Source organism: Nomia melanderi, chromosome 9, assembly GCF_051020985.1.
Source record: "Nomia melanderi isolate GNS246 chromosome 9, iyNomMela1, whole genome shotgun sequence".
Lineage (NCBI taxonomy): Eukaryota > Metazoa > Arthropoda > Insecta > Hymenoptera > Halictidae > Nomia > Nomia melanderi.
This window is the reverse complement of record NC_135007.1, coordinates 14,084,612-14,098,815: the sequence shown is the minus strand read 5'-3', so window position 1 is coordinate 14,098,815 and position 14,204 is coordinate 14,084,612. Positions and strand designations below refer to the sequence as shown.

At 49.4% G+C, this 14,204-nt stretch overlaps 1 protein-coding gene across 15 annotated transcripts in view; it reads right to left on the bottom strand.

The window, feature by feature from the left end:
* LOC116433709 (protein turtle) overlaps nucleotides 1-14,204 on the bottom strand; it is a 235,762-nt gene that overhangs the window by 58,212 nt on the left and 163,346 nt on the right. For 13 of the 15 annotated variants that reach the window (XM_076370870.1, XM_076370869.1, XM_076370879.1 and 10 more), the window contains 2 exons: nucleotides 12,925-13,232; nucleotides 3,540-3,673 (listed from right to left, as the gene is read on the bottom strand). In XM_076370870.1, the coding sequence (XP_076226985.1) occupies nucleotides 3,540-3,673; nucleotides 12,925-13,232 (442 nt within the window). The remainder of the gene's footprint in view (nucleotides 1-3,539; nucleotides 3,674-12,924; nucleotides 13,233-14,204) is intronic. The other 2 variants (XM_076370878.1, XM_076370880.1) reach the window with 1 other exon arrangement.

Below are 14,204 nucleotides of genomic sequence, written 5' to 3'. Positions count from 1 at the left end.
AATAAAATAGCTTCGTTTACTCATTTAAGTATGATTTCTTAATAACTTCATTTTTAGAAGTGTTGTCCATATTTCGATAGAAAATATTATATGTATATAATATTAACCTCTACATAATTCACCAATATGTGAAATATTGAAATAAAATAGCTACGTTTCCTCATTTAAGTACGACTTCTTAATAACTCCATTTTCAGAAGTTTCGTCCATATCTTAATAGAAACTGTTGAATATTTCTAACGAAACACTTTCGAGTGCAAAAGATTAACACGTCAACTCGTTATAAAGTCTTCTATATAATATTAACCTCTGCAAAATACACCAATATGTGAAATATTGAAATAAAACAGCGTTTCTTAACTCAAATATATCCTCTGATCGCTCAGTTTCACGACAAATCGTTGAACCCCATCCACCGAGTAACTTCCGAGTGCCATAACAAGACGAATAACTAAACACCCTAAGATCTCCATCGCGATATAATTAATAATTGCGTCTATCCATCACCTCCGCGAAAGAACAATGCGCAAACCGCTCGAGATCCTCAAGATTGAGCGCGTCGATACGTCACGAGTACCGGCGTCGCACACTCTCGCGCGAACTTTTCCTCTCGTCCCTTTTTCGAGCGCGTCGAACGTTCGACGGGGACGCTCATTTCTCTCGGCCCCCTCGTTTCTCAGCGGAACGCGACGGATTAAACGGTAACGGCACCGACGCGGCCCGGCCGTGCACGTCCGCGGGTGACACGCAGATTAGTCCGGCAGAAACTACGAGCATGCAGGTGCGCGGCCGCCTCGTAACGACAACCAGATAACGCGTTCCAGCCGGAGCCATAATTTTTTTTAATGCCGCGCCGACGATACGAGGAACCATTCGTCTTATGGCATGTTAGGTAATATCCGCGGTCGTGCTCGCGTGCGGGCTCTCGGATCGCCGACCGGGACCGCTAACGAACTCCCTCCCCGCCCGGTTTTATCCGAGCTTTCGATTTCGAGGAACGACGGCCGATTCCGAGGTCGGCCTCCCCGCCGTCGGCGAATCCGCGAGCCGCCGCGCCCGCGTTTTCATGCAGAACACCAGAAGTTAGAGAGACAGAGACGTGATTTCCCGATTTCCCGCCTCCGAGAGGAAGGTGAGTGCACTACCCCGTTTCCTGGCGATCGACGAGCTCCGCTGCGATTTCAAAGTGTGTTACTCGTGACGAATACATCGTAGAATGTAGACGATACGATGACGATGGGAGAATAAGAATTCTTAAGTAAGAAGAGCTACGAAAATCTTAAGCGTCTTCACATAGAGTTTGTCTTTTGTAAAGAAAACTAGGAATAATTATGAATTGTTTGCAACGTTTGCGTTACTATTATCAACCTAGTTGCCTTGTTAAACATTTTTATTTCACATCGGTTGTCTTGTACGTTACGATTGATTTTTAGTCATTCAGAAGCGCCAGTCACCAGTGACTGACACGGCGCTTGTGTTAAGGAAGACGGAGCTCGTCGATCGCGAGAATTAGACGCTCGTGAACACCGTTTAGAGACAGATTCGAACAGACGGTTGGAAATTTCCGCAGAGATTCGACAGATTGTCGCAGCAGCTAAGAGAGGAGAGAAAAACGGTTGCCGATTCATCAAGCCAGATCGAGAGACGGATATGTCCGGTGATCGCGAGACGAGGAACAGCCCTTTCTCTTTCTCGAATCGGTGCAACGAACTCTCACGCGATCGAAGCTGTCGGGGACGCGTGTATCGCGGCTCGGGGATGCGTTAGGAGGATGTTACCGTATCTTCTACCGATAGCCGGTCATCCCTCGAGTCCACGATGCAGCGTCCCCGGCGATGACGTGGCGATCGCGTAGACACGATGGATTCGCGGCCCGTGATCGCGGAGATGCGTAAATATGAGAGACGCGTTGGTGATTCGAATCGGCCCGGAGGATCGCCGGTTCGATAGAGAAGAGATCGTGTGATCGGATGACTTTCGTTGATCGACGTAGAAAAACGTGCTCTGCCCTCTCCAGTCCGGATATACGGATATACATACGTATACAGTATAGAAACGTATCGTGGAAAGAATAAACAAGTTCGTTACTTGAAACTCTACGCGAGCGGGAAGCCAAAAAATACGTGAATACAAGATACTGGGCGTCCCCGCTCCGGATGGGAAACGAGAGGCGTGTCCCGTTCGCCGCCGGTTCCAACCAAAACGAGAAACGCAAGGGAACATAACGAACGAACGAACGTAAAAGAATAACACTCGAGAGAAACAACAAACGTAGAACGCGCGAACGAAAAGAAAACTTAAGCACTGAAGCGAACAAATCGCCGAATAAACAATACGTAAGCCAATTCGAAGTATCTTCGACAGGTATTGCGATGCTTTAAGAACGGTAATGTGTGCCCACGGGGCCCCGCTTCGTCCTCCTCGCTCCGCCGTTCCGCGTCTGGTATCAGCTCGGACCCGCGACCCGACGCCGTTTGCCGGTCGTATTTTTCCCGCGCGCGCGACCCGCGCCCACGCGGAACCCATAAAAACCGAGCCCGTCGCCCCGACCGCCGAGTATCGGGCCGGCGCATCCGATCCGGCCCCTCCCGTCCGCGCCCATAAATTCTCCGCGCGAATTTCGCCGCGAGATACGAAGCGAACTCGCACCTGGACGCACGCCTCCGTCGCTTATCGTTCTCCGAGACCTCCGAAACGCTATTATTAGATCTCAAGCGTTCGCTGATCGAAAAGGAGTTCCTCGAGACTTTCGGGAGTAAGTCTTGTCCCGTGGTAATTAACTCCCGACGAGGTAAGCTTATGACAATTCTATAACTTTCGTATTATACGAGATTTACTCCCGAAAGCTCGATCGCCTTCTAAGTCGAAGCGAGAACGAGGAGAGAGACTAACGCGAGAAACTCGAGATCGGTACGCGAGCGGCACCGCGACAATGGATACGTCGACGTCGCCGACTGCAACGCGCAGGACGGCCAGTGACCGTGCCTGTCGCTGGCAGAGGGAACGATAAAAAGAGCAACGTCGGTGCGGACGGAGGGGCGGAAGATTCGATCGCGTGGCTCACACGAGAGCACCATTCATCCGTACGCCGGACCCTTTTTCCGTCGCCTCCCCCGCCGACGGGTTTCACGCTCCAGTTTCCCGATTACGCAACGTTCGACCGGGAAAACGAAAAGGAGAGGCTGTCCGTCCGCGTCCGCGGGTCCCAGCGATTTCGGCGAATCCCCGGCGCGAGCCGCTGGACGTCCGGTCGGAGGAAACCGGCCGCGTTTCGATTCGTTATCCGACCGGTTCGCCGCGTCCCGCCGTCGGTCGGCTGGGGTGAATGTTAAATAACCGAGCCGAGCAATCTCGATCGCGCGACGTCGACGCGACGAGACGTTTTTACGTCGGGACCGATCGAACGGATCGGCCCGGCTCGAGAGCTCTCGTCGAGCCTCTGTCGGGTTGCTGATACCAGAACGCGATAACCGCTCGAGCGGGGCCCACGTATTTAACTCACGGATATAGAGAGCAGAGGGTGTCGTCCGATATCGTACCGTGTCGCCTACCTTCTTCTCCCATTGGAGAACGTAGGGCACTGGGTGCTCACCGGGGAACTCTACGTGACAGTTGAAGACAACGCTCTCCCCCAGGATTGCCGTAATGTGCACCGCGTCCTGGTGGCAGAGACCTGAAACACCGAATGAAAAATGCTTGGTTAATCATTGCTTCTGATGGTGCTCTTTCATAACCCTTTGCACTCGAGAGGTGACTCTCATTTGATTTTATATGACAAAATTGCAGTGTTATAGAGTGGGGTAAGTGCACCCCAGTTTTTAGTAAGTAACTTTCAACCCATATATATTTAGTTTGTTCTATAATACTTTAACGTTCATTGAAATCAATGAATACTCGAATTAATACGCTTTAATTGACGTTGACAAAAACGCGAGTTTCACTTGTATATTTTAATTTTTTAAGAAAATTGTGAAAAATCTAATGATAAAATACTTTTTACCGCATTCAAATATGTTGTTTCGTTTTGGAGTGAAGCAAATAAATAGAATAAATAAATAAATACAAAGGAGCTAGTGAAATAAAGGCCTAATATAAAAAGATCTGAAATATATTAATAGTAATGGTACAGTGTTAAATGTTAAAAAATGATATTTTTGAACAAATTTACTAATCAGAATAAATGTATTAATAAGAGCCTTGTGCAGTATTAATCCTTTGCACTCGAAAGGTGCCTCTCAGTCACCACTCGATTGGTGCATAAAAATTGTAAAATTTCGTATTTAACGTTAAGCCTTGAGTAATCTGTCGATATTGTGAAATGTGGAAATAAAATACCATTGTTCCCCTTATTTTGTGAATAGATTCCTCGTTAAGCTTAAAAAAAAGTCATCTATATCTCATAAAATAAATTGAATATTTCTAGTGACATTTTTCGAGTGCAAAGGTTGAAGTTTTGTCTAACACATCAATATGCGAAGTATTTACATAAAATAGCTATGTTTCTTAATTTACGTATGTTTTCTCATTAATTCGTTTCAAATGTTCGTCCATGTTCCACCGAAGCGTCGAATGTTTCTAGCGAAAAGCTTCTGAGTGCAAAGGGTTAATGTAGGGATGGAAAACGCGTAGCGACGCAGGATCTACACTGCAGTGCTTAGTTCTTAACACTTAGCCAACCGAATGGGGAGATGTCCCACTTTTCCGTTAGAAACAAAGTTTCTTTTGAGTGTAATTAAAGTTAATAACGAAGCTTATGGTTATAGTTCTTTTCTCAGGCGGTTGCTAGTGCTAAAGTATGAATGAACGACTGTTTGCGCGTGTGGCTGGCGTCACATTGCGACAGACATGCCACAGTTCCTCGCAAAGATCGCTTCAATCCTCTATCTCTAAGCAAGCAACGCAAAAGGAACTCTGTCCTTCCATTGTAAACCGATAGTCAGTTTAACCCTTTGCACTCGGGAGGTGACTCTCAGTCACCACCTGATGATACAGTAAAACTATAGAATCTGATATTTAATGTTGAACTTTATAATGCCTCGATACGTGAAACATTCGAACAAAACAGCTTTGTTCCTCGATGCACTGATGACTTCTCTTCAAATCATCTTTGCCTCGTCAAAAAATATTAAATATTTCTAGCAAGAAACTTCCGAGTGCAAAGGGTTAACACATCGCAAAAGAGCAGCGCGATCAAACGCATCAAATTCCGTTATCGAACTCCGAAAGAAGTGCAGAAGCAAAAAATCGCACATTCGTCAAGGCTTCCGCGAGCACAGCGGAAACTTCCGAGACTGCGGGACAGTTCGCGGTGACGACCGATAGATATTTCGCGAACAATCTCCGGCTGACTTTTCCGCGCCTTAAGTTCCCCGGCGCGCCGGCACCGGTCAACTTCCGTGAATTCGCCGAACTTCCCCGGCGATCCGACGACCGGTCGAACGGGACGCCCGGCGCGGCGATGTTTTCCGCGCGAAATGTCACGGCCGGTCGTTGAAAGCGGAGACGCCGTTTAAACGGCAGCCAAGTTGGCGCGCGACCCGCCGCCGCGCGGATTCGGTGCCGTGTCAAAGGCCGGGAATATTCCGGGCAACGCGGCGGAAAAATCGCTGCCGCGGCGAGGGAGGGCCTCGCGCGCGCGTCGCGGGAGGTCGCCGGCGCGACGAGACCCATTCGAATAATGGATCCGACTTTGATGCCCGCTCCCTTTGACTCGCGACGCGTCTGCCGCGTGCATTTCCGCGGCCGCGACAAAGGATCCCGCGGTAAATCCTCCGGATCCGCGGAGCGCTCCTCTAATCGTTCTCCGCCGTCTTCGCCGGAGGAGACTCGAGTCGTGGGCGTCGCTGACGCCCTCGAGGAATCGCCGTGATTGATCGACGCAGGATGGTACGAAACACGTAATACACTTGGGTGATAAATATTGATCGTATCGAGTTACTCCTTCGCTCGCGGATCATACGAATACTTAGTAACGAGCATCGAGCGGTTATCGCGAGCTGTTTCCTGGTAATTGTTTCGGTTAGACGGATCGAGAACTTCGAACGACGGTCTCAATTAGAGTCGAGTGTTAAGGATCGGAAAACTTCGGTGTAGATTCGAGAACGATTCTTTAGATGTTCGATGAACTTTAATGCATACAGGGAGAAACGAGTTGCTAATAATGATACGACGGAATATGAAAGGAATGTTTCAAAATGAGGATTTAGCTTTTCTGGCAGCGGCGATGTCGCGAGTTCTAGACCGATTTTCTCGAGAATCGACGGGAAAGTGAGGCGAGAGAACTTGGAAAGTATGAGTGATGGAAGAAAATGCTTCAGACGACAGTTTTAAGGTATAGTGCTGAGCATCTAATGGTTATATTCGTTTTTCACATTACGGAGGTATTAAGGAGGTTTTTCAATAACAATGGTGTAGACGGTTCGTCCTTTTGCGTGTCGATACTTGGGGGTCTGAGAGATAGTCCAGGCCCATTGACTAATTTATGACCAAGGGGACCACCATGACCTGGGTAACGTACGCCCTCGTCAGAAGAGTTTTCCTTTTTAGAAAAGCTGTCGAGGAAAAGCAGTAATCGCCGTTCCTCGTTAGAGCCACATCGCGTAATAAATATATTTAACCTGACTACGGAGTTTTTATTTTAGTAGTACAAATGAAACAATTAGAAGAGAGATCGGCGATAAAGAGGGAAACACTGTAGCGTTCAACTGAACTGTTTATTACATCCTCGAGGAGTCGCGTTGTGAAAACAGTAGTCGCAATATCCTCGTCATGTTATAGGGACTCGCGTTCGAGGGTCTGTTACTTAAAGCGACGTCGAAACTGCGCTTAAAGCTACGGGATTCCAAGCTATTGACTTCCCGAGGAACGAGGAGCGCGCGTTCACCCCGTTTCCGCGCGCGGAACGACCCTCCTCGCCGGCTCCCGTACGCATCACGCATAATAATTCGGCCAGAGGAACGCCCAGCGCGGGTTCCCGTCCCATTATCGTGATTACCGAGTCCTAGCTGGGAGTGGCCCGGTCTCCGGGACAACTGTTTTTATTGTCGGCCATTGTTAAAGTTTCAGGGCGGCGCGAGGAAGGCGCGGGCGCGCGCGCGGCTGGCCATCTCGTTATCGTGAAAAACGGGCTCGCGGATAAAGAGTCGCGCACAATTAGCGAAGCAGTTACCGTGACAAACCCTCGCGCGGCTATGGGGACGCACGGCGGTCGCTGCAATTACCAATTTCACGAATTGAAAGAGCCCCGACGACGTTCTAATGCTCCAGTTCCGCGACAAACGAGTCGCGGCCGCCTTTTTCGCGCGGCGCCGCGGCATCGCTGCGACGCCCCAGAAATCTGGAGAAAAATGTTTCCACGCGGATGACTCGGGACTCTTACGGGGACTCGAATTGTCCGACTTTGATTTTGATAGTGTAGTATTTGGATTTTTCTGCGCATAGCCACGACTGCAAATAATTTACTGATCTAAGATATATTTAGGTATCAAACTGTTATTTGGAAAAGCCTTCGCCATAAAGGCGCTACTCTGTACCTACCCTCGTCCGAACATTGTAAGGCCGGGGGAACATTTCTTGAAAATAAATTTGGTCTCTATTTGGATTTTTCAGCGTAGGTTAAGGTATTCTTAAGAAGAATGTAAGAATGAGTGCGAAGGACAGGCTTTAAATTAGAATTTTAAGAAGTTTTTAACGATTTTTATGGTACTCCTAATGAAACCTAAGGGATTTCATAAAGTTTCGTAGAATTTTTATTCTCCTACATAATTTACCTGTGTAACTAAATAATAATAATAATCTATCAGCAACTGCAACTAATTTTTATAGTATTCCTAGCGAAAATGAGAAATGCTATAACATTTCGATCTTTTATTCTCCTGAGTGCAAAATTTGGATGATTGAAAAATCTAATAATTTCAGGGTAGTTTCTTTAAGATTCATTAAAATATCTAATATTATTCCTGGTGCAATATTGGAGCCTAGAATTCAAAGGGTTAATTCAAGTCAAGAGCAACAAAGTCCTTCCACTGTATAAACAGTAAAATAAAAGAACTTTACTTCTCTATCCCGTTTCCATTTCCACCGTATTCCTCCCAAAATCGCACAGCGGCAACTGTTTCTGTGCAAACAGCTACGGTTCCGGAAGGTGCGGCGCGGAAATTGTCTTGGCCCGGGTAACAATAACTCGAAAGGAGAAGCCTCGCCGAGGGGATTCGTTCGATTCCGCGTCGAAGGCAAACCGCGAGCTGCTCGGAGTTTCTGGGTAAACGCGGGAGCCGGCGAGCACTCGCGGCGAATCGTCCCGCGACGATTCGAAGGAGGGAATTCGACAGCGGCGAACGCCGGGAGCTGGAAAACGGAGAGCGAAGGGAAGAATGATCGCAAACAGCGACTGAAGCGGACTCGCCGATTAGTTTCGAAAGCGACGGTTCGCTCTAGGCGCGTTCATCGGCGTTGCCGTTGCGTTGCGAGCGCGACTTTGATCGTGCCTTCCTTCCCATTGTCGCCGGCCATTGTTCGGGTTATTGGCAGGCTAGAGTCGATGCACGCGTTCGGGGAACTCGGCACGTAATATGCGCGCACGCAGCTCGGGGGTGCGTCGCCTAGCTTCCTAGGCAGTGTCCCCTGGTAGCCGCGCGAGCGACGCCTTTCGCCGGTGCGTCGGCAGCTTTTATTCGCGACATAAAGACCGCGCACGCTCCGGCTATCCCCGTTATCCGCGATCGAAAACTTCCCTGCCTCGAAGTCGATTCTCCTCGCGATCGCTTGTAATCCCTGCCACCGGGATTTACGGATTCCCGTCGCGCGTGGCTCGTTCTTTCGGGAGCATTCAGTGTTTCTGTTTAAATACGCGTCGAGTGATTGATTTCTGGTGATTAGCTCGACGATTCGGTCAACGATCGACTAAACGTGAATTATGATTCACCGACGATAAGGTGACTTCCTTACTGTTACGCGCCCGAAAATGACAGTAGGGCACTCATCGCTGTCGCGTGAGAAACAAAAGAAAGGCAAAGTCGCACTGATTGGCCGCTCGGTAGATGCTCCTTTTTCCTATAAATATGTCGACTTCTTTCCTTGATCGTCGGTTAACCCTTCATTAACCCGAGTTTCATTAACCCTTCGCACTCGGAAGTTTCTCGGAAATATTTAGACATTTTCGATGAGATAAAGACGACATTGTTTCAAACTAATGTAACGATAATTCACAGATAAATTCAGCAACAAAGCTACTTTATCTCAATATTTCTAATCTCGTCGCGGACGCGCTCGCGAACCCTCATCGAATCACTTTGAACGGAGAGTAGTGATCCGACAGTTAGATCCACGAGGGAATCCCTTCTCGCAGGAATGCGACACACGATAGGCTGCGAGCAGCTGGTAACGAGACACGCTACCCGAGGATGACGCATGGAGGCTCGCCCTCGCAAGAAGATCTCTACGCTGTCGCCGAATTTTCGGGCAGCGACGAACCGTGATATTAAGCAGCCTCTCCATCGACGCGAGTAAGCCGTGTATCGCGTGCAACGCCGAATAGTTATCCTCGCGCTAGCTCGCTCGCTCGCTCGCTCGCCAGCGAGCGAACGCTTAAGCTCGGTACACACGCGAGAACACGGCGTAGACGACGCGGAGCGGAGGAAGCAATTAACCGGGAGCTAACGAGCATTCTACCGCCTCGGCTAACTTTCGTCTAGAGTACAGGTTTTAATCATTTAGCGTAATTGGATACCCTCCCGGCGAACGTATCCCGAAACTAGACGCGTTCTCGTGTTCCCCGCCGCGCCGGTTAGAGACGTTCCACGGGAACGCGTCCGACCCGACGTCGCGGGCTCCGGTTCTTTTTTTTTCCTCTCGCCGCCTATCGATCGCGCCTAACGCGTCGCGGCCGCGCGACGGCGATCTCCCGTGCGGAACGGGCTTTAGCGCAAGGGGCAACGTACCCTCCAGGAAGGGACAACGTCATTTGCAACTCGTTTCATCGCCTGCCATCTGGGCCGCCTCGAAGCCGGCTTGCGAGGAAGAAACCATAATCGTTCACCGCCAACACGCGCGGATGCCTCGTTATTTATGGCGGCCATGCGCCGTTCCCCGGCCACGAGTCCTCGCGGTCCAGACAGGAATTTAATCGCGGCCGAACGCGCTCGCGAATAAAGTCTCCGCTCCCCCGGCGCTCCTCTCTCCCTCTCTCTCTCTCTCTCGCCGGCGAAAGAAATATTCGGGAAATAACACGAGGAGAGATCGACCGACCGGCAGTCATTTCGGCCGCGCAGGTATTTACAATGAAACGCCGCCGGGGTTTTTAAGCCGGCCGGGGCCAGGCTTTCTCGGGGAAATTACGCGGCCCGGCGAGTCCATTCGTTCGACGGAATCAATTTAAAAACTCGCGGCCGTCGCCGCCGTCCGAGTAGCCTGAAGGGCACTCGGCGCGGCCCGGAACTCGCGAAGAGGGCGGAAGGTCCGGCGGAAAATAATTGGGGAATAAATAAATTACGAGCATTAATTTGAAAAGTTCCCGGCGGAACGGGGACCTAGCAAGTGACGATCACAATGGCCGTCTTCCGGCCGCTCCGCGACTTACCGGAACTTTCTATATTAAACAACTTTTCCGCTAATTTCGCTCGGCGACTCCTCTTTTTCCTCTCCGCGGCTTCCTTCCTCCTCGCGTCCTACCCTCCTGGTATCCCTGATCTACGAGGTCGAAATCCACCAGTTGAAATCGAAAGCGAGAGCTCCCTTCTGTTCCCGGCTCGCTCGGGATCGCGGGAATAAGCTAAACGATCCGAAACGCCGGCGTTTCGCTGCACAAAAGGGGAAGGAACGCGGTGGTAAATTACATCGATTCATAATTTTCCGCGGGGGCGCAGGGCGCGTCGTTAGCGGGCGGGAAGGGCACACGTAAAACGAGCTTTCCGGCAGCGAAGACGGAGTTTTAATGAAATTGTTCTCGTTGATGAAGCTAACGAGCGTCGTAAGGGCGCTCGCCCGTTGAAAGGAGAAAGCGTCCTTTGAAACGAGCACGCATTGACGTCACTTTATTCATCTCGTCCCGGTAAATCGGTTAAGTGCGCCGCAGATTTTTCTGCCGCGGCTCAACGGCCGTAAATAAACGCGATAGAAATGCTCCGCGGGAAAGGTAAACCTCTCTCGCCGCGGCCTTTTCCTTCCGCGCAGCCACGACTTATCCCCGCGCCGCGCCGCTCCGCTCCGCGGCGAGCAACCGTGCCGAAACATTTCCATCGATTCGCGGGACGTCGTTTCAACCGTTCTTCCCCCGGAATTTTCCGCGTCGCTGTTGTTCCAGGCTGACTGTTCCCGAACGATAATAGATCCGGAGAAATTACTCGGGGCGATATTCGCGGGATCGGTCCGGTTCCCTCGCTCGCGGGGAGTTCTTTCGACTAAATTCGGAGCACGTCGCTCGCGATGACAAACGAGCGACAACGTGAATTCCGAGAGCGCCGCTGCTCCGCCGCAGATGCGTTTCAGCTGGTTGAAAACCGAGAAGGAGAGAGGACACTCCGCCAATTATGGAATATCAAAAATACGTCGGTCCCCTCGTCTCTCCGGGAAATTTCGTTCGTCTTCGAGATCGCTCGGGGAGGACCGTCCTCGGTTTCAACGGGATATCGTTTCTCGGGTAAGAGTACGGTTGGTAAACGATCACGTACGTCGCTCGAAGTTTCCGGAGTCGAAGGAGTCGCGGGGAAACTCGCGAAATTCCGCCGCCGGCGGCGCGGGGCCGGCGAGGATCGAATTATCCCCGGACTCGCATCGAGGGGAGATACACGGTGTCGAGTCTCCAGGGCTCGCGCGCGAGGTTCGCCGGCGCACGACCGAGCACACGTGTAACTGTACGCTGCGGCGGCAGACACGTATTACCAATCGCGAGAGGCATCTTGACGGAAACCCTCCGCTCGATCTCAATCGACGTGATTACGGGGGTCTGACCTACGCGCAGCCGAGCCAGCCCGCATTCAATCCGGGCATCGATCGGCTCGATCGTACTTGAGGGACGATGGAAAGCCATTACCGTGGCTCGGTAGACTTGTTCTGATTAGCGAGCTCCTGTAATTGATGTACAACGCGAGTAACCGGTAGACGGTAATGAAACAAACGCGTGTTGGAGCACCGCGCGCAAAGGGATCAACAAACATCCGCATCGCCTCCGACAGGTCATCGTCGGGTTTCCCATTTGCGACGTCCGCTGTCCGACGATCGATCCGGCCCCGAATTACTCGGGACGCGGGAAACGCGTCTGCGGAAGCTCACCTGAGACGCGGAACGCTAAGACGAGGAGATAACGAGTGGACCGTGTGTTCGCACGCTTGGCTCCCGTTGTCCTATTATCTGGTGTTTCGTGACGATAGATTAATAATATTGAGTATAAAAGAAAGTAATGGGAATGTATCTTGAAGAATCTTCGTTTTAAAGGAAACTAGTTGATCATTCACAAATGAAATTAATCATATTGAGTATAAAAGAATAAGAATATGTTTCATTCGTGAATGATCTAGTTTTCTTTAAAACTGTAGTACACAGAATAATGATCTACGAGAGTTTCTCAGGACGTAAAGAATGATTAGTTTGCTTGACTTCTTCAAACACTGACATCTAGTTTCCTTCTAATTGATTTGTAAGAAAACATGCAACGTGTGTATTATAAGGATGTGTGTGTGTGTGTATTCGAGTAGGGAGACTTTTCTGCGATGGTTTCTGAACGAACGACGAAAAAGAAAGGAAGGTGCAAGGGCTTCTGTGCTGAATTATTATTGACCAAATGAATCCTTATAGATTTATCAACATTTTACCCACAGAATAACCATTACTGAGAGTTGCTAATATTTTCCCTTACGAAAAGCAGTAGGCCTACGACGCAGGAAGCGCGGAAGCTCTAATCGCAGGACGATAAACGCTCGTTGCACTCACCTGGCGTGACGAAGAGCACGATCCCGAGGAGCAGGGTCCTCGTCGCCACATCCGCGATCCACCGTAAGTCCCTGCGACACCATCGGAGCCGATGCCTCTTCCCGTTGCTGGCTTCATCTTCCTCGGCGTCGTTGCCGAGGAATCTCCCGACGGAGATTCGGCGCAGCTTTCCGCAGAGCGAGCCGCAGCCGCCATTCGCGCGTCTCACACGCTTCTCGTGGCCATTCTCTTCGTTCTCCTGGCGTCTGCAGGGCCGGGAACCTGTACAAGTCGGTTGACCGGAAGCGAGGGTTGCTTGCAGGCCAACCCTGTTGAGAAAATCAATCTCCTCTTTACACATCTCGCTATTCTGCTTGTACATCCTCTTTCGTCAATGATCTTCGCGATACGATAGATCTTACTACATCGACTTTTTATCGATTTATTCTGATTTGTCTGTTTAACACGTTGACTGCCACGCCATCGTTGCTACCGGAGCTACCAAATTGCTTGACAATTACAATTAGAATGGAAATATTTCATAATGTAAATTACTAGATAACAGTGTAACTTAAGTATTATGATATCAGATAATGAGCAGCTGTTCCTGTTTACGTTTGTTACGAAGGAATAAGCGACGTATAAAACTTTAAAGGTTTTCGTGGCAATCAGCGTGTTAACTCTAGGTTTACGGAACCCGTCAGTTGCCGGATACTGAATTTACTAAACGTTATTTAGTAATAGTTTAAGTGGACTTCGACTCGAGCAATTACGAGAGTACGCGTGGAAATACTCTAGTTTTGAAGCTATAGTCTTCGCGGTTTCTATAGACGAACGTGTAGTTTTCTAAGAACAATAGACTAAAGAGCAGAATAAACGTCCGTGAATCTAGTATTAACCCCTTGCCTTACTAATATGGTTTAACAAACATAAACGTTATTATGTTAAGTTCAAACGAAACATTGTTCTCGTCAGCAATTTCTACGGTTCACATTAAATCTATACATAGAAAGAGCATGTTTCCTTTTGCTAGTGCATGATTAACGATGAGCAGTTCTCACAAAACGAAATTAAACCGTAAGGCAAGGGGTTCACCTGTTAACTGTGGAATTTAGTTGGAAAAACCTCCGGTTCTCGCAATAAAATCGAAAAATGGAGCGTGTCGTCGAACGCATGAATGCATAGAGTATATTTTAACCCTTTGCACTCGGAAGTTTTTCACTAGAAATATTCGAACATTTTCTGATGAGATACAGATGACATTTTCTTCGATTGAGTTAAGAAATCTCACATGCACTGAG